We start from the raw sequence: 16,581 nt of genomic DNA, 5'->3' as shown, positions 1-16,581 counted from the left end.
CCTGAATATTCTGCCTGTGCCTGCTTTACATTCTTCTCCAGGTGGTCTTTTGGCCAGGAGACTACACAAGTTAATTCGGGAGTCTGAGCCTTAATTTCCCCAAGCACCTAAATGGGTGAGAAGTTCTACTTCAGGGTCTGGCGCAGAGTCAGCCCTCACTAATCTCCCATATTAGAACTGACAGCTCTTGGAGGCTGACGTCTTCTTTCAGTCATCCCTTGAAACCCTACCTCTTATTTCTTACCTTTACTGCTCCGCAATTTCCTCGTGTGTAAAATGTAGATGAAAATGGAGAGACTGTGCAACTTTAATGGATATCAAGCACTTGAAATGCTGAGTATGATTTCTACGGTGGAGGTGGGAGGGCTGGCACATAGTAGGTGTTAAAGCAATCCGTTCCAGGCTGGGCTCGGATGTCCAGATGGGCACCGTAAGGCAATGTTGGAAGTAAGAGATTTGTAGAGAGCCTGCCGGGAGGTCAATTCCACCCCTTACCTCCCGCAGGCTCCCGTCCCCGCCCTGCAGCTGTCAGGACCCTGCTGGCCGCGGCACCAGTCCACCAAACCTGAACGTCCCATCCCGGCGCCCCACCTTCCTCGCTGACACAAGTTACCCTAAACCCGGCTGCCCTTTGTCTCCGCCCCTGATTTTCATTGGCCGAGGGGTTTCTTTGTTAGCTGAAGCTCGGAGCTGCCATTGGTCGACACTCTGTGTTCGCATCCGGGCGCGGTCCCGCCCCGCGCGCTGCCCCTCTGGCTTCCTCCTCCCCTGAGCCCGCCTACCCGCCCTCCCCGCCCCGGGAGTGCGCGAGGCTCCGCTACCATTTGCTGCGGCCGCGGGGCGCCCGGGGCACTGGCGGCGGTACTGACTGCAGGAACCCGCTGCGACCCCGTACCTGAGAGGCGGGCCCGAGCGCGGGGAGGCAGCGGGCCCAGAAGGCCGCGTCCATGGGCCCGCGACGTCCGGGCGGTGGCTGTACCGGCGGGCGGCGGGGACCGCGCGCTCTGTGAGGGCCTGGGGCTCAGGGCCCGGCGAGGAGGTGCCCGGGCGCGCCGTGTATCGCAGCGCCGTCGTGCGAGGAGAGGCCCGGCCCGCATCCCGGCGCTCGAGAAGCCACCCTGACTGCTGGGGACGCACTCCGGCCTGTGTCTGCGGCCCGGCTGTGAGGCGGCGGCCGGCGAGGGCTTGCTGCAGCGCCCACTCTGCGCCCGGCCTCAGTCTCCCAAGCCCGCCGTGCATGGTGCCGCCGCCCCTCCAGCCGTCGTCCGCCGCGGAGCGCGCCGGACCGGGCCGTCGGGCCTCGCCGCGCCGCCGCGCCGACCATGTCGGCGGCCAAGGAGAACCCGTGCAGGAAATTCCAGGCCAACATCTTCAACAAGAGCAAGTGTCAGAACTGCTTCAAGCCTCGGGAGTCGCATCTGCTCAACGATGAGGACTTGACGCAGGTGAGCGGGCGGGGGTCCTAGGGCTACCCCGGAGGAGGAGACCCGCGCCCCGCGCAGTGCGGCCGTTGTCCCCGGCGTCCCCATTGGGCTGGAAGTTAACAGGCGCGTGGACGCCTCGCTGGGTGTTTCAAGGGGTCTGCGGAGGAGGGCGGGAGTGCCTCGCCCGGGGCGCCGGCGCCTCCCCGCCCTCCCCACCCCCGGGACCTGACGCCTGTGAGACCACAGCCCTGCTGCGGAAAAGAAAGCAGACTGTTCCCTCTTCCCGAGGCGGTCGGGGTGGGGGGGTGCATCCTAGGCTCCTAGGGAAAATAAAAAGGAACGGAAAAAATGTGCGTGAGTCCTTGTGGGGGGAGAGGGGGGAGTTTGGGGGGGGAGGTCGAGAAGTGTATTGATAGACTTGGGACAAAAGGAAAATCCTCAAGTATGCCGAAAAATAACATCCTTTCCCGTTCCCATAACCCTGCCGTGTGATTCATGCTTTTTGGGTGACTCAAAAACGCCTGGTTTTTCTTAGTAGGAACAAAGCGCTTTAGGATGTTTTGCTGCTTTACCGGACCCCCGCAGTCTTTTTTAGGACCGAGCTTAGACTTGTCCGCCCAGAGGGGCCAAGTCGGCCTGGGCACTGTGGCTTCCCCTTATCAGACCCGGGCTGCCCTCTTTGTCGTTGTCGCTGTCAGTGATTCCAGAGGTGAGGGGTCCTGAAGTGTGTAGAGGAGGGTCTTGCTCTTGAACTTAAACTGGAGGCCATAGGGCTGGAGGCCATAGGGCTGGGGCCCCCCCTCCCAGCCTCCACCAGCCCAGCTCTCCAGTCTCTTAGCAAGGAACGAGAACACCTGTGGGTCCTGCGGAAAGTCGGTTGGCTTCTTGCTTTATCTGTCAGAGGAGGTCTTTAGGATAGTTTAGTAACTCCCAAACCTGCCTCAGAGTCACAGTCTTAAAAAATACAGAGTCCTGCCCTCCCACCTTCCATCCCTGGAGTGATGTAGGAGGTGAGGGAATTTGTATTGGTAACAGCTCCCCAAGAAGTTGGGCTGTTCTCCCCACCGGCGTTTGTGAGCCCTGCTGCCTGAGCTGCCTGTGTTCCTGGGTTCCCTGGAACTCTGGCGGTCTTTGGGACTTCCGGATATCTTGGGTTTCCTGCGGCAGCCTTGTCTGCATCCCCTTGGGGTAAGTCTGTGTGCCTCCTTGCCCTCTCCACCAGTTTCTGTCCTTTGCAGAGATTCTTTCCTGCTGCTGAATGAGGAGGCCAAGGGAGTCCCTTGTCCATTTCCTCCTGAGTTGGGGGAACTAGTTTAAGCCCCTTCTCTTTCAGAAGAACCCCTAAAAAGGAGATAACACTTTGAAGTGCATCTGCCTGACTGTTTGCTACTTAAGTGCTCACAGGGTTTGACCTGTTTACGTGGCTGAGGAGAGTGGAGAGTTGTGTGGCAGGGCAAAAGTTTTGTCCTGGGACTTAGTGCCTTCCTCTGAGTTCAGGTTCCCAATGGCCAGGAAGAGACTCCTTTCATCTTAAAAAAAAAAAAAAAAAAAAAAAAAAAAAAAGAAAACCTTAACCCAATGCTGAAGGCTGCAAAGTCATAGGATTGTTAGGACAGAAGAGCCAGGTCAGCTTGGGAAGGGTAGAACTGCTTCCTGGTAAGGTGTTCTGGGCTGTGGGTAAGGTGTTATAAGGGAGATTACCTCTTCTTGAATGGATGCCTTTTTCTGGGAAGCAGTTTATGTGGTGACGAGGATCCTGGACCAGGAGTCAGGAGACTTTGCTTCTAGTCTTGGCTGTTACTTTCAGCTACGTGACCTTGAACAGTCCTTTTGTCTTGGTTTATTTCTTTTTCTAAAAATTGGGAGTAGAGATCTCTGGCTTACCTCCCTCACCAGGCTATTGTGAAAAGGAAGGACTGATGTTAGATTTTTTTTTTTACGGTTTAAAAAACAAACACAAACCACCTATAGAATAGTAAACTTGGCTTTAGGAAGTTCCTGACCTTGGCAAGCATTGTTTCTTTTTTTTTCTTTCTTTCTTTTTAGAGAGAGAGAGGGTGAGAGAAAAACAATTTGTTGTTCCACTTATTGATGCATTCATTGGTTGATTCTTGTTATCTGCCCTGACTAGAGATTGAACTCACAACCTTGGCCTATGGGGACAATGCTCTAACCAACTGAGCTACTCACTAGGGCAGCAAGGGTTATTCTGAGAGAGTTTACTGGTTATTTCAGGCAACTGCCAAAATCGGTAAATTGGATACTTATTTTCTGATCCTTAAGCTTAGATAAACTAGAATGGAATCTTCATATTTGTGTTGAATCTGTTAAGAAATTTTTTTAAATCTATTATTTTATTCAAAGAAGTGGGGTCACGAATTTAAAGTACTTTCCTCTTTCACTGTATTGACAGTTGAATTGTGGGTTTTAAGACAGACCTGAGTTCCAGGGCATAATTGGAATGGTAGTTTCTGAAATAATGAGTGATATTGTTTGTGCTGGGTGAGATTAGGTCAGCCTTCTACCTTCTGGGATCTTTCAGGAAGAAACTGCTCTTGAAAAGAGGAGGGAGGCCCAGGGCTGTTGCCAACCAACAGCCTTAGCTGCTTGCTGCTCTCTGCATCCGTTGTGTCCCCTCACCCCCCCTTATTACTCTCATCCTCGTGGCTCCTTTAGAAAACCTCAGCCAGTTGATTCCCATCAGTCTCCAAGTCCCTGCTTCCTGCTCCCTTCCCTGCCCTGAGTTTATTTTAGACCATCAAGACTGGAAGATAGATCAGCGATAATTGAGGCTATCCCCTCTCTAAGTGGTGAGGGCACTGAGATCAGTAAGGCAGTGAGATGGGCTTTTGCCCTGGGATGTTGTCATCCAGGGGCAGACATTTCTTTGAGACTTGAGCTTATTTCCACAGCTGTGGATTATGTTTGTGTGTCCCGTCCCCCCGGAAAGTGCAGAAACCTCTTCCAGGAACAGAATCATAGAATCAGACCTGGAAGAGATTTTAGATCAGCTGAACTACTTTTTTTCAGCTGAACTGCTTTTAACCGTGAGAACACTGAACCCCAGAGAAAGGACCAGCTTGCCCAGTGCAGGGACACAGTCAGGATTCTTTGTCCACTGTTGTACCCTACTTGTATTAAAGGTCTACAATGGCCATCCCATAAACACATGGTGAGGAGAATCATGTCAAGATGATTATGTTACAAAAGATATCTTTGAGGCCAGGCCTTGGGTATCCCACCAGAGACCTTGAGATTACTGACTTGGAGCAGAGGAGTTCCTTACTCTTTCCTCCCCACTGGAATTCAGAGTGATCCAGGGTGAGTAATGAGCAACAGTCTGTTATTACTTGTCCTGGCACCCTCTAGTCCCAGCCCCTGTCCAGAGGCCAGCATTCACCCTTCAGCTCCCCTAAGCACTTCTCTGCATACAGATGGACTCAAATACTCAGTTAAAGCCTTTTTTAACCGCACCTGTGTGGACCTATTTGCAGCATTATTTTTTTCTGGTTGGTAACATGTCTTACAACTCTTTTTATGGTATTAAATAAAAATGTACTAAAATCATTCTAGGTTTTGCTGTTATAAACAGTACGTGCTTCAGTGAACAACTTTCCAAATGCTTTTGGGTGTAAGTGAGCCTGCATGAATACAAGTGTTTCTCTGAGGGCAAATACTTTAAAAAAGAATGACTGGGTTGACATCAAGTGCATTACATTTTTTTATAGATTTCACCAAACTGCCCTTCTAAAAACGTCTGTGTCATACCATTGCCAGGGTTGAATATTATCAAATGATTTAATTGTTTAGTAATTCCCTAATTACCAGTAAGGTTAAGCCTCTTTTTATAATATTTCTTGAATGCATTTTATTTCTTTTGTGCATTGCCAGTTCCTATTGTTTGCCTGTTTTTTAAATTGGGTTAGTTCCTCCCCCCAACCCCCCTGGTATCCCCAGTGATTTGTAGGAGCTTTCTATATATACTCTAGGTCAGGGCTCCACAAACTTCTTCTGTATAAGGCCAGATAGTAAATGTTTTAGCCTTTTAGGTCAAATAGTCTTTGTGGCAACTAAGGAACTTTGCCATTATAGTGCAAAAGCTGCTGTGCAAAGTTGCTGTAGACAGTACATAAACTAATGAAAAATGGCTGTTTCCAATAAAACTTTATTTACAGAGCCAGGCAGTTGGCAGGAATTGGCCTGTGAGCCATAGTTTGCTGACTCCTGCTCAAGATGTTAAGGTGACACTTACCTTTTTTAATTTTTATGTATTGTTTTCTCTTTATCATATGGTAGTTTTAAACATGAACACAGTTAAATTTTCATGTGTCCCTTTATAGTTAGTAGTTTTAATCTCATGCTTACGAAGTTCTTTCCAAGATTATAAAACAAATGCTTTTATGCATATGCTCGTAACAGCACTGTTCACAGTAATGAAAACATAGCAATGCCCCAAATGTTCATTGATGGGTGAACGGATAAACAAACTGTGGCATGTCCATACATTGGAATGTTACTCAGTTTAAAGAGGAATGAGCTACTGAGACATGCGACAACATGATTGAACCTCAAAAACGTGATGTAAAGTGAATTGATTTAATTTATATGAACTATCCAGAATATGTAAACCCAGAGAAAACAGAAAGCGTATTAGTGGTTGTCAAGGTTCTGGGGGAGGCTGGAACAGGAGTGCCTGCTAATGGGATCAGGGTTCTATTTCAGTGGTGATGAAATGTTCTAGAACTAGATAGAAATGCTGGCTGCATAACATTGTGAATGTACTAAATGCTGCTGAATTATTCACTTTAAAATGGTTAATTTTATGTTACGCGAATTTTACCTTAATTTAAAAATGTACAAAAGTCACAAGGACACGTGCGTGCACACACACCCAAATCCCAAATCTCCCGCCTGCTTCTTGTGCCATTTGGAGTGAATATCTGATGGTTGGTTTTCCAGAGTCTCTAGATCAGGGATTGACAACTTTTTTTTAAGGTGGCAGATAGTAGGTACTATTTTAGGCCTGTGGTCCCCAACCTTTTTGGCACCAGGGACCACTTTCATGGAAGACAGTTTTTCCACTCTGGGGGAGGCAGGGTTGGGGAGGTGGCAGAGTGGAAACAGTAGGCACTTGCTCACTGCCACCAGCCGCCCACCCTTCACCTCCTGTTCTGCAGCTGGTTCCTAATATGCCCCTGGCCCAGGGGTTGGGGACCCCTGTTTCAGGCTTTGTAGACCAACAGGCTACATCAAAGAGTTGACATAGGTACTTATATAGTATAATATAACCATTTAGAAATACAACAGCCATTCTTGGTTTGGGGCCTTAAAAGGCCAGTGGGCTAGATTTGGCCTGCCAAACTTAGCTTGCCAACCTCTGGGTTAGACCAGCCATATAATGTAATTTAAAATTTTCTAGTTGCCATATTCAAAAAGTAAAAAGAGATGGGTGAAGTTAATTTTATTTTACTTAACATACCCAAAATATTATCATTTCAACAGGTAAAGAAGTTATGTGCAATTTTACCTTTATGGCACCTTTCAGTTCAGACGAGCCACTTTCCAAGGCTCCACAGCCACGAGCAACCGGTGCCCACAGTGTAAGACCAGGTAGCTATCACTGCAGCAGCCTGGCCCATGGCCGGGCTCTTCAGACCCCAGGGCAAAGCACAGGGTGGGCAGGCTGTGCTTGGGGGTTTCTCCCCTCCATTGGGTACTATATAGACACTGGTTGTCTTGATACTCCTGTTTGTGTCCCTCACCCTTTTAGTGGTTTTTTTGGCCAACTTTTAGGGGTTCTTTTCTTGAATGTTACATCATTTTTGGTGGTTCTTTTTAGTGTGTTTGAGAGCTTTGGGCCTCTGATACCTGCTCCCCGTCCAGGGATGGAAGAGAGGAGGGTGCTGGCCAGGGCCAAGCTGTCCTGTCCGGTGGACAGTGAGAACCTGGGGGGCAGGCTGGTATGGTCCTCTAGGCTTGTTGCTGGATGTGGTGACTGCATCTGACACAGCCCTTTGTCTTTGCTGAGTGTTTTGCAGCTGTATCCTAGCCCTCCCACCCCCCCACCCGCCATGCGTGCTGCATTCTAGCCTGCTGCTTGACCTTTGTCTTTGAATTCTTTTCCCCTTGCTATACAAAAGGACAACAATGGAAGACCTATGTTCTATTCTTGGCACAAACCATGCAGAGTGGCCCAGGAAGGTCAATTATGTTCTCTGTGCCTTGGTTTCCTGCCCGTAAAGTGGGTGCCCACACATATTCTGTGTACTAGAGTGGTGTGCTGTGCTGATGGAATGAAGGGAGGGTGCTAGCCAGGTGGATGCCACTGAGCCCCCTTTGTGGTAATTAATATTCCAGGAAGCATCCTGAGGACCATGCCTGTGGGGATAGCCTTTCTTTGGGCTGTCTCCTGATTATTAGGACTCTGGTGTTGATTAGTGGAAATAAAGAAATTTCACTTGGAATATTTATCTTTAAATTGTTTCCAGGCTGCCATTCAGCCTTGAAAGAGAGGAGAGCACATTGCAACCAAGAAAGGAGACACAGGGACGTAACTTACTGTAACCCCATAATGCTGTGTAGGGGGGGGTTGGGTAGGCAGGGAGAGGTGTGAAGAGCACTGAATGCTAATTTGGAAGCCAATTTCAACCTGAGAAAACGGCTTTTCATTTGTCCTTGGAAACTCACTCTCCAAGCCTCACTTTCCCATATTAAATGACTGAGTTGGACCATGTCAGTCATTTTCAAACTTTCATTAAGTCTTGGAGTCTTGTACTCAAAGGAATTGCATGTGGAAATGCCTTGTATGAAACAAACAAAAAAAAGTGACACAGTTCTGGGCTACATGGGGTAGGAGCCTGGAGCTTGGCTTCTTGATTGGCCACCTCTGTTTCGCATCCCTGCGGCCTCCTGTCACTTTTCTATATTTTGTGGTTCTTCCATTTTTAGCCTATGAGGTTTCTATGAAATCATCTGAGGTGGTTTCACAGCTGCCCTGGGACGGAACCCCTGAATGCCCAGCCCCATTGTTCCCATCGTATTACCACTTTCTTTGGGAGTAAGAGAGCCAGTGTGTTGATTCGTTGGCATTTTGTCTCTGTAGACTGGAACTGGAATCTTCCAGGCTACTCACTGGTTTTTTTCAGTCAGGGTCATCCTAGTTCACATGAAACCACAGCCTGTTTCTTGCCTGGAACTCGTAAGCCTCTGGGTCCTTCCTCTCCTCAAGCTCAGTTTAGCGGTTGCATGTTGCCCTGGCTGGACAATGGTCTGCCCAGGTCTTTGGGGCTGCTGGCGGGGAGAGGGAGCACAGGGACCTGTGGAATCCTCCTGAGCCTCTGCTGCATCGAATCAAGTGTTATACACCATGAACTCATTCTGCCTTTGACAGCTGGGGAGGAGAGTGGGGCTGGTGGTGAGATGGCCACCAGAGAGGTCGGGTGACCTGCTCAAGGTCACTGAGCTACCTAGCTATGGGGCCGCAATACAGAACTCGGTCCCATGGGTCTTTAGGCCAGTGTTCCCATGGCCAGGAGTCTGTCCTCCCTCTCCTTGGGAAGGCCACTTTGACTTGTGAACTTGTACTGTTTCTGTAGAAGGCTGGAGTATTGCAAAATAAATCAGAGCTATTTAATGGACTTCCAATTTCTAGCCATGGGAGCAGGGACCTGCAGGGGCTGGGTGATCTCTGTCCCCAGTTAGCAGATGGAGCCACTGAAGCTCAGAGAGATGCTGTGACCTGCCTAGGCCATTGTGGGTTTTTCCAAAATCTTGTTTGGCCTCCATGTCTGATAACCTTTGCTATAAAAAACAGGGCCTTACACTGACTAGGTTTTCGTAGTTGCTAGGGTGTGTAGGGCTACCTGTGGGGAGTCTGGCAGTTCAGGACATTTTGCAAGTCCTTGTGCAGGTGCTGAAATCTCTTTACCCTTCAGGTATTCCCCAGATGGGCTACTGGCCTGTGGTAGTGACCACAACTGTGGCATAGTCCTGAGCAGGAAATACTGTTTTTCCCCCTGAAATAGGAATTCACAATCCAGAAATAGTTGTGTCCTTGATTTCTGTAGGTTCTAAGGCACAGGTTTTAACAGGCAGTCCAGCAAGGCTCCTTAACGCACCTTCAGACCTGTTCTCTTACCTCCTACTAGTCCTTACCTCCATAGCTGAAATCAGGGCCTGGGCAGTGGCCACTGGCTGTCTCATTCAAACCAGAGAAAGAGCCCGAGTCTCCCGGGTCTCTGGATGCCACACCTCTAGCCATTCTAGTGACCTGGGTGCAGGGAGCTTCAGGCTCGGTAAGGTTGGGCTGTTTAGTTGTCTCCTGTCTGGGCACCCACTCTGACCTAGAAATGTGACACAGTTCCACTTTTCATTTAAATGTGCTCAAGTAAAATGGAATTGGGGTGGGGGAGACTTTCAGGACAGATTTGGGTTAACCTTGCGGCTCCGTTTTAATGCTGATTGAACAGGTTACTCAGTCTGTGTCTATGTTCCTTTTCTGCAAACCTTGTTTTGGGGTGCCTGTGAGGATGGTAGGCTGTACAAGAAATAGCAAGTGCAGAATTTATAAGTGCTTGGATATATAGTGGGCACTCAGTGAATGGGGTTTGTTTTGCAAGCACTGCCCCAGAGAGGGGACCTGCCTCTGTGATTTTGTGGGGCGGCTGACCCTCTGTTTCTTTCTTCCTCCACATCCATGGAACAAAAGTCCAGGCTGCCTCCTCTCCCACTGTGCTGGTTGACATCACCCTAGCAAGTTCCTTATGTTATCCCCCGGGGGTTGGAAAGGCCATAGTCATTTTGCTTATTTGGGTTTGATTTTTCAGCCTTGTTTAAGTATTGGGCTGGCAAAAAAGTTTAATTTTTTCCATAGATGGCTCTACTAGTGCTTACTTGTCTTTAACATCATTCCAAACAGCTTTGTTAGATTGTATTGTGACAGCTGTCATATCAGTGTGTATTTAAAAAAACACATCAAAATTGGTGAATTTTTGTGCACCCATTTTAATACTGAAGATGGGAGAAAATATGACACACTTTTGATGTATTATGCTTTATTATTTCAAGAAAGATAAAAATTCAACTGAAACACACACACACAAAGATTTGTGCAGTGTAGGGAGAAGGTGCTGTGCCTGATTGAATGTATCAAAAGTGGTTTGCAAAGTTTCATGCTGGAGATTTCTCACTGGATAAAGCTCCATGGTCATGTAAACCAGTTGAGGTTGATAGAAATCAAATTGAGACATTAATTGAGAACAATCAACGTTATACCATGTGGGAGATAGCCAACATACTCAAAATATCCAAATCAGTAGTTATTGTTGAAACTGAAAAATGTGTCTCATTTTATGGAAAAAAACTAAATGGACTTTTTGGCCAACCCATTGTAAGATTGAATTGGTTTTAAGAATTTTTAGTAGGCAGGAAATGAAGAGGACAGGTGCCATCCATCCAAGAGCCAACATTAGAGGGTGGTGCTACTTCAGGGTACAGTGGCCAGCGGCCAGTGGCCAGTGCAACAGCCACTCTGGAGCCCCTGCCATGCCCACGCAAGTGCACAGTACAGGTCCTGTGAATAGCACAGGCAGATCCCGATGTCAGAAGTCACTTCATTGGAAGTGTCTTGAGTTGCAATCAGCAAGGTAAAGGGATTAAGAGAAGCTGCTTATCCCACTGGTGTCTCTGGGAGCAGTTGTCTGGGAATCAAAGTCCTTGTGCCTTGGGGCCTGGGTGAGATGGCCAGATGAAGATAAACAGCCAGGTCCAGTCCCAAATCACTGGGCGGGTGGGCAGGAGATCTGGCCAAGATATGCCCTGGCCCTTTTATTCCCAGCATTGATTCTGCCAGCTGGGTTGATCCTTCAGGCCTCCTCCCTGCTGCCCTTTTAGACTTTACAGAGGGAATGCAGTACAGCTTTCCGCCAAGGGGACCCTTCTTAGGATCTGAACAAGTAGAACTGGCTCCTGAGAAAGCCTTTGAACAGGCTCTTCTAACAGGGAGATGCCATCTCAGCAAAGAGCCCATGACTGTCAGTCTCTACATCTCCATTCCTGCCTAGAAACCCTGTGAGCCTAAAAGTCCTCTTTGGGGAGCTGGACCAGCTAGTCTGGCCATTCAGCCTTTTATGGTGCAGAGGTTTTCCTGTACTTAAATCAAAGGAGCAGTTGACATGCTGTGGGAATATTTTTGAGATGGTGGTGCCATTCATAGCAACAGTAACTGCTGAGTGCCAGGACACTATTAACTCATTTATATTCACAGCAGCCTTATGAAGTGGAGAAATTACAAAACTGAGATGGAAAGAGGGAATTGTAAGTTGCCCAAGGGCAATACAGTTAAGTGGTAGACCTGGGATGCAAATCTAGGCAGTCCGACTCAGGGCCTCCCCACCGTTTCCCACACAAACCTGAGTCAGATGAGGGGAGCCTTCTGGATTAGTGTGTGTGTGGCCCTTGGTCCCTTGTGTCCAGGGGGGTAGGGGCTGTCCTGCTGGAAGGGTGTAAGTATGCTGGGAAGGGTGTGGTTGGAGGATGAGGCTTGGGCTGAATTTAGAGTTCTCCTCTCTCTCTCTCTCTCTTTTTTTTTTACCTGTTTTTAATGGAAGCACTGCTTTTGAATGACAGGGTGTAACTCTTTCATGCAAAGCTGTTGTCCCAGATATTTGTCCCCAGGTCTTCTCCAGCATTCCTCTCTTTGCCACAAATGGTATCATGTCAAAAAATCCTGTGGCTATGGACTCCTTGTTAAGACCAAACAGGGTAGAGGGTTTTTTAGATGTCGTTTCCCCCGTCTTTCTTTAGCTGCTGCAGTCCAGAGAGGAGGAGTCCTGAGCATGGGCTGGGCTTTCAGGGCATGTGTGTGGGCAGGGGGTTGAGCAGGCAGCTGAGTTGGGGAGTAAGGGGGAGAAGGAAGAGGGGGCCATCAGCTCTGTGTCTGGGATCTAGTGAGCTCTGTGTGTGTATGTGGGGAGCGGGGTTAGGTGGAACTCATACAACAGAAGTTAACAATTTTAGGGAGTACAGTTCAGTTGTATTTAGCACATATAGCACATTCACAGTGTTGTGCAAACACCAGCATTCTGTAGTTTAAAACATTTCACCACCCAAAAGAATACCAGTAACTATTAAGTGGCTATTCTCTCTGCTCCCCACTCCCAGTTTTCAGCAACCGCCAATCTGCTTACTGACTCTAGGGATTTACTTATTGTGGAAATTTCATCAAAATGGAATGATAGGATATGTGACCTTTTGCCTGGCTTCCTGCACAGCATGTTTTCTGAGTTCATCTATGTGGTAGCATGAGTCAGTACTCATTGCTTTTTTTTTTTTATTGTTCAAGTACAGTCGTCTGCATTCCCCCCACATCCCCACGTTGGTTTTCGTGGCTGACTAATATTTCACTGTAAAAGTGCAGTACATTTTGTTTTTCTGTATATCTGTCAATGGACATTTGGGGTGTTTCTGTCTTTTGACTGGTGTCAGTAGTGGTGCTATGAACATGTGTTTCAAACACCTACTGTCAGTTATTCTGGGTAGAGATATGAGGTGCAGTTCTTGGATCCAATGGTAATTCTGTTAACGCTGTGTTTTGAGTCAGTGCATCAAGTCGGACATCAGCACTACATCCTCTTGGGTGGGAGGACAGTGGAGAGGCGCAGGACGGATGGTGGGACCTGGACAGTGCTGCACAGAGCTCAGTGCTCCTCATCTGGAGTGGTCCAAGATAGACCTGGGGCCCAGGGCCACCCTCAGTGTTGTAAGCACCGTCTATATGGCTTTGAGGTGGTGACAGATATGGCTGTGTGCGGGGGTGATGGAGCCACTTCAAGCTTCATTCACTCCTCTTTTTGTGTAACTTGAAGATCAGCTGAGCTGCCAAGAAGGAGCTAAGTTGGGGCTTTAATATTGTGGGGAAGGGGGCTGAGGAGTCAGGGACTTGAAGGCTGGGCAGCAGGGGAAGACTTGGGTACTGCAGTGGGGCGGGGCGGGGGGGTGGGGTGGCTGGTGAGAGGGCCCGTGGGGTCAGATAGAGGGAAATGGCCTTATCTGGCCTGTTTGCCACTTTGTTACCAGTTTTCAAATTTTATTTCTTTAGCTGTAGAACATGGAGCCCCTTGAAATGGAATGTGGAGCTCACTCCCCACATTGCTTTTCAAAGCAATATATGAAAGCTGGGAGGAGAAATGGTGCCCCTGTGAGACTACTTCACCCCACCCTCATGCCCCACCCCACATTCTGCAGTGGCCTTTGAAGCACAGCCTCTGGGAATTTTCAGTGTTTGCAAAACAATGATTAACTCTTACATTAATATTTTTTATGTAATGAAATATTTGATGTTTACGAAAGAACATGAAGTAGCATATATGTACAATATAAGTACAGTATTCAAAATGTCTAGGTGTTTGGTATTTCCTGTGTTTCAGATTCAGTGGCTGGGATCCAGGGGAGGGGACCCACGAGGAGGTGTTCCAGGCATAGAGTTCAGCCCCCTGTCTTGCCATCCTCTCAGTGCCTTGTTGACTGGAGGGTTTCTCGGCTTGGTGTGTGGAGGAACCTGTTCATTTTTAGATGGACGGTGATATAGCTGCCGGGGGCAGGACTGGTGTAAGAGGCGGCCTTTTAAGATAGTGCTGGTGAGGAGAAAGGACTTGTGAGTAGAGACCTGGAGACACCCTGAAGGATCATTTGTATTTGGTCTGACAGAGCCAGAGAAGTGCAATCAGGTTGGAGCAACGTTGGTGGTAGAACAGCCAGAGAAGCAGGGGTGTTGTGGGGGCAGGACAGGATAGTTATGACCTGAGGGTGTGTTGTTGTGGGGGTGGGGCAATTGGCTAGGTCACTGGGTCTTAAACATTTTGTTCTGCAGACCCCTTTTAGTTCTTGGTTATTGAGACCCTCAGAAGGCTTTTGTTTATGTAATATGGTATTTACTGCATTGGAAATTAAAACTGAGAAATTAAAAAATACTTATTTAAAAATAAACTTGCTACATGTTCATATATATAACAGTTATATTCAGAAAAGTAGCTTTCCAAAACAAAAAAAATCTTTGAGAAAAGTTATATTATTTTACCTTTCTTGCAAATCTCTGTAACATCTGTTGTACATCTCTGTAACATCTTTCATACATCTCTGTAACATCTGTCATAAAGACAGCTGGATTCTCATATCATCTGCATTTAATCCATTGCATTATCAAGTCCTGTAGCCTCTGGAAACCCTATACTAAATTAGTGAAAGAATGAGAGTGAAGAAAGCAAATGATGACTTAGTACTTTTATAAAAATAGATTTGGTTCACAGACCCCAAAGGGTCTCTGGGGCTTGGGCCATTTTCATGAAGGCCTGAATGCCTTTGTAGGAGCCAATGCGAGTATGCCAGTTACAGCATAGATGGAAGTGTAGAACCTGGGCTGATACCTGAGCTGGGGTGTCAGATGGAGATTGACCAGGGGGCCACTGCAGAGAAGTGCCTACTTCCTCTGGCAACCTTACTTCCTACCACCTAGGGCCGTCTGAGGCCTAATGAAGTGCTAGTAAGGTACACAGCATGTGGTAGGGACTCCATTTGAAAACAGTGGGGTAGCTTTTATTCTTTTGACTGTAAGAGGAGTCTGAGACTTGGAAAAGAAATCACTTTGCATAAAACTTGTTTTACCACTGCTCTGTAGCTTTCCAAAGGGAGAAGTCAGAGGTGACTGGAATGTTTTAGGCTGGAGGCGGAAGCAGTACCTACCAGGTCCCCACTGTGTAAATCCTCCCAGCTGAGGGTTTACAGCCTGGGTCAGGTCATTCTCCTGGCCCTGCCACTGATTTACTTTGTGGCCAGAAGGCAAGATGACCCCAGTCTTTACATCTGTTCACTGAATGGTGCTTGATAATTTCCAAACCCCATCTGACTTGGAGCTTGGTGTTCAGACACATGAGTAAGAGGCATGGAAGTGGCCAGATGGAGAGCCCCTCTCCCTGGAGATAGAGGGTTGGGACTAGGGTCGAAAATTAGGATGGAGAGGGAGATTAGGATTCCGTAGTCCAGGAGTGATGGTTGAGTCCCACTCCCCCTAAACATGTTGACACAAAGGGAACTCAAAGGAATCTTGGAGAGGTCTCAAAGGACACACTGGGATTTTTTATTTTATTTTTTGGGAAGCTTGGATCAACCCTTACAATCTGCCTCAGGAAAATTGCCTCTTCTCTTTGTAATTAAAATGTTCCTCTAATCCCAGCCCTTGGATTTGGTGACTATACAGGAAATTTGATATCTTTAATTTTTTAAATTTTTATTTATTTATTTTTAGAGAGGGGAGGGGAGGGAGAAAGAGAAGGAGAGAAACATCCACGTGTGGTTGCCTCTTGAGCACCCCTTACTGGGGACCTGGCCTGCAACCCAGGCATGTGCCCTGTCTGGAAATCAAACTGGTGACCCTTTGGTTCACAGTCCAGTGCTCAATACACCGAGCCACACCAGCCAGGGCTGACGTCTTTAATGTTAATGAGCGCTATCCCCATGGATTCGGATCTGTTAGTGACACTACCATTGTGGTTAAAGAGAACATGTCTCCTATCCCTTCTTCCTTTCCCTCTTCCTGCTCCTGTCTCTCCAGCCCTTCCATGTCGTTTTTGGTAGGCAAGTCTTTGTGGGAAGGACTGTGTAGGTTTCCTCTGGCAGGTTTTCAGCTTCAGGTTGGGCCACACTGTGTAGCTGGAGCTGCCCAACCCCCAGGCTACTTATAAGGAACCTTTCAGGACCCCCTCCCCACCTCTAAACCCTTTTTAACTCTTTTCCCCTTTTTTGGCTGTAAGGAGCTAATTGTCCAAGCTTCAGATGGATAATGGTCTTTACTTCTTTGGTTTCTTAAACGAGGTTTCAAAACAGTTACCAAATTTAGGAGGATGTTAACAGCCACCAAAAGGTGGAAACAGCCCAAAGTCCAGCAAGTGGAGAATGGATAGAAAACAAAAAAACAAAAACAGTGGCATATCTGTGCAATGGGATATTCTTTGGCCATAAAAATGAAATATTGACAGATGCTAAACATGGGTAAACCTTGAAAACATTATGCTAAGTGAAATAAGCCAGTTGCTTATTTCATATAAAGCCATATAGTTTCTGATTCCATTCAGGAAATGTCCACAAGAGTCAACTCTAGAGACCA

General features: G+C 47.6%; 1 protein-coding gene across 7 annotated transcripts in view; it reads left to right on the top strand.

The window, feature by feature from the left end:
- The first annotated feature begins 1,298 nt into the window (after positions 1-1,298).
- The window catches only part of MPRIP (myosin phosphatase Rho interacting protein), a 164,776-nt gene continuing 149,493 nt past the window's right edge, over positions 1,299-16,581 (top strand). For all 7 annotated transcript variants that reach the window (XM_037068876.1, XM_037068877.1, XM_037068875.1 and 4 more), the window contains exon 1: positions 1,299-1,445. In XM_037068876.1, the coding sequence (XP_036924771.1) occupies positions 1,323-1,445 (123 nt within the window). In that variant the 5' untranslated portion in view covers positions 1,299-1,322. The remainder of the gene's footprint in view (positions 1,446-16,581) is intronic.

The sequence above is a fragment of the Sturnira hondurensis genome, unplaced genomic scaffold (genome assembly GCF_014824575.4).
Source record: "Sturnira hondurensis isolate 20B ecotype Veracruz unplaced genomic scaffold, ASM1482457v3 Scaffold0018097, whole genome shotgun sequence".
NCBI lineage: Eukaryota > Metazoa > Chordata > Mammalia > Chiroptera > Phyllostomidae > Sturnira > Sturnira hondurensis.
Note: the sequence above shows the minus strand (reverse complement) of the source record. Positions and strands in the feature narration are given on the sequence as shown.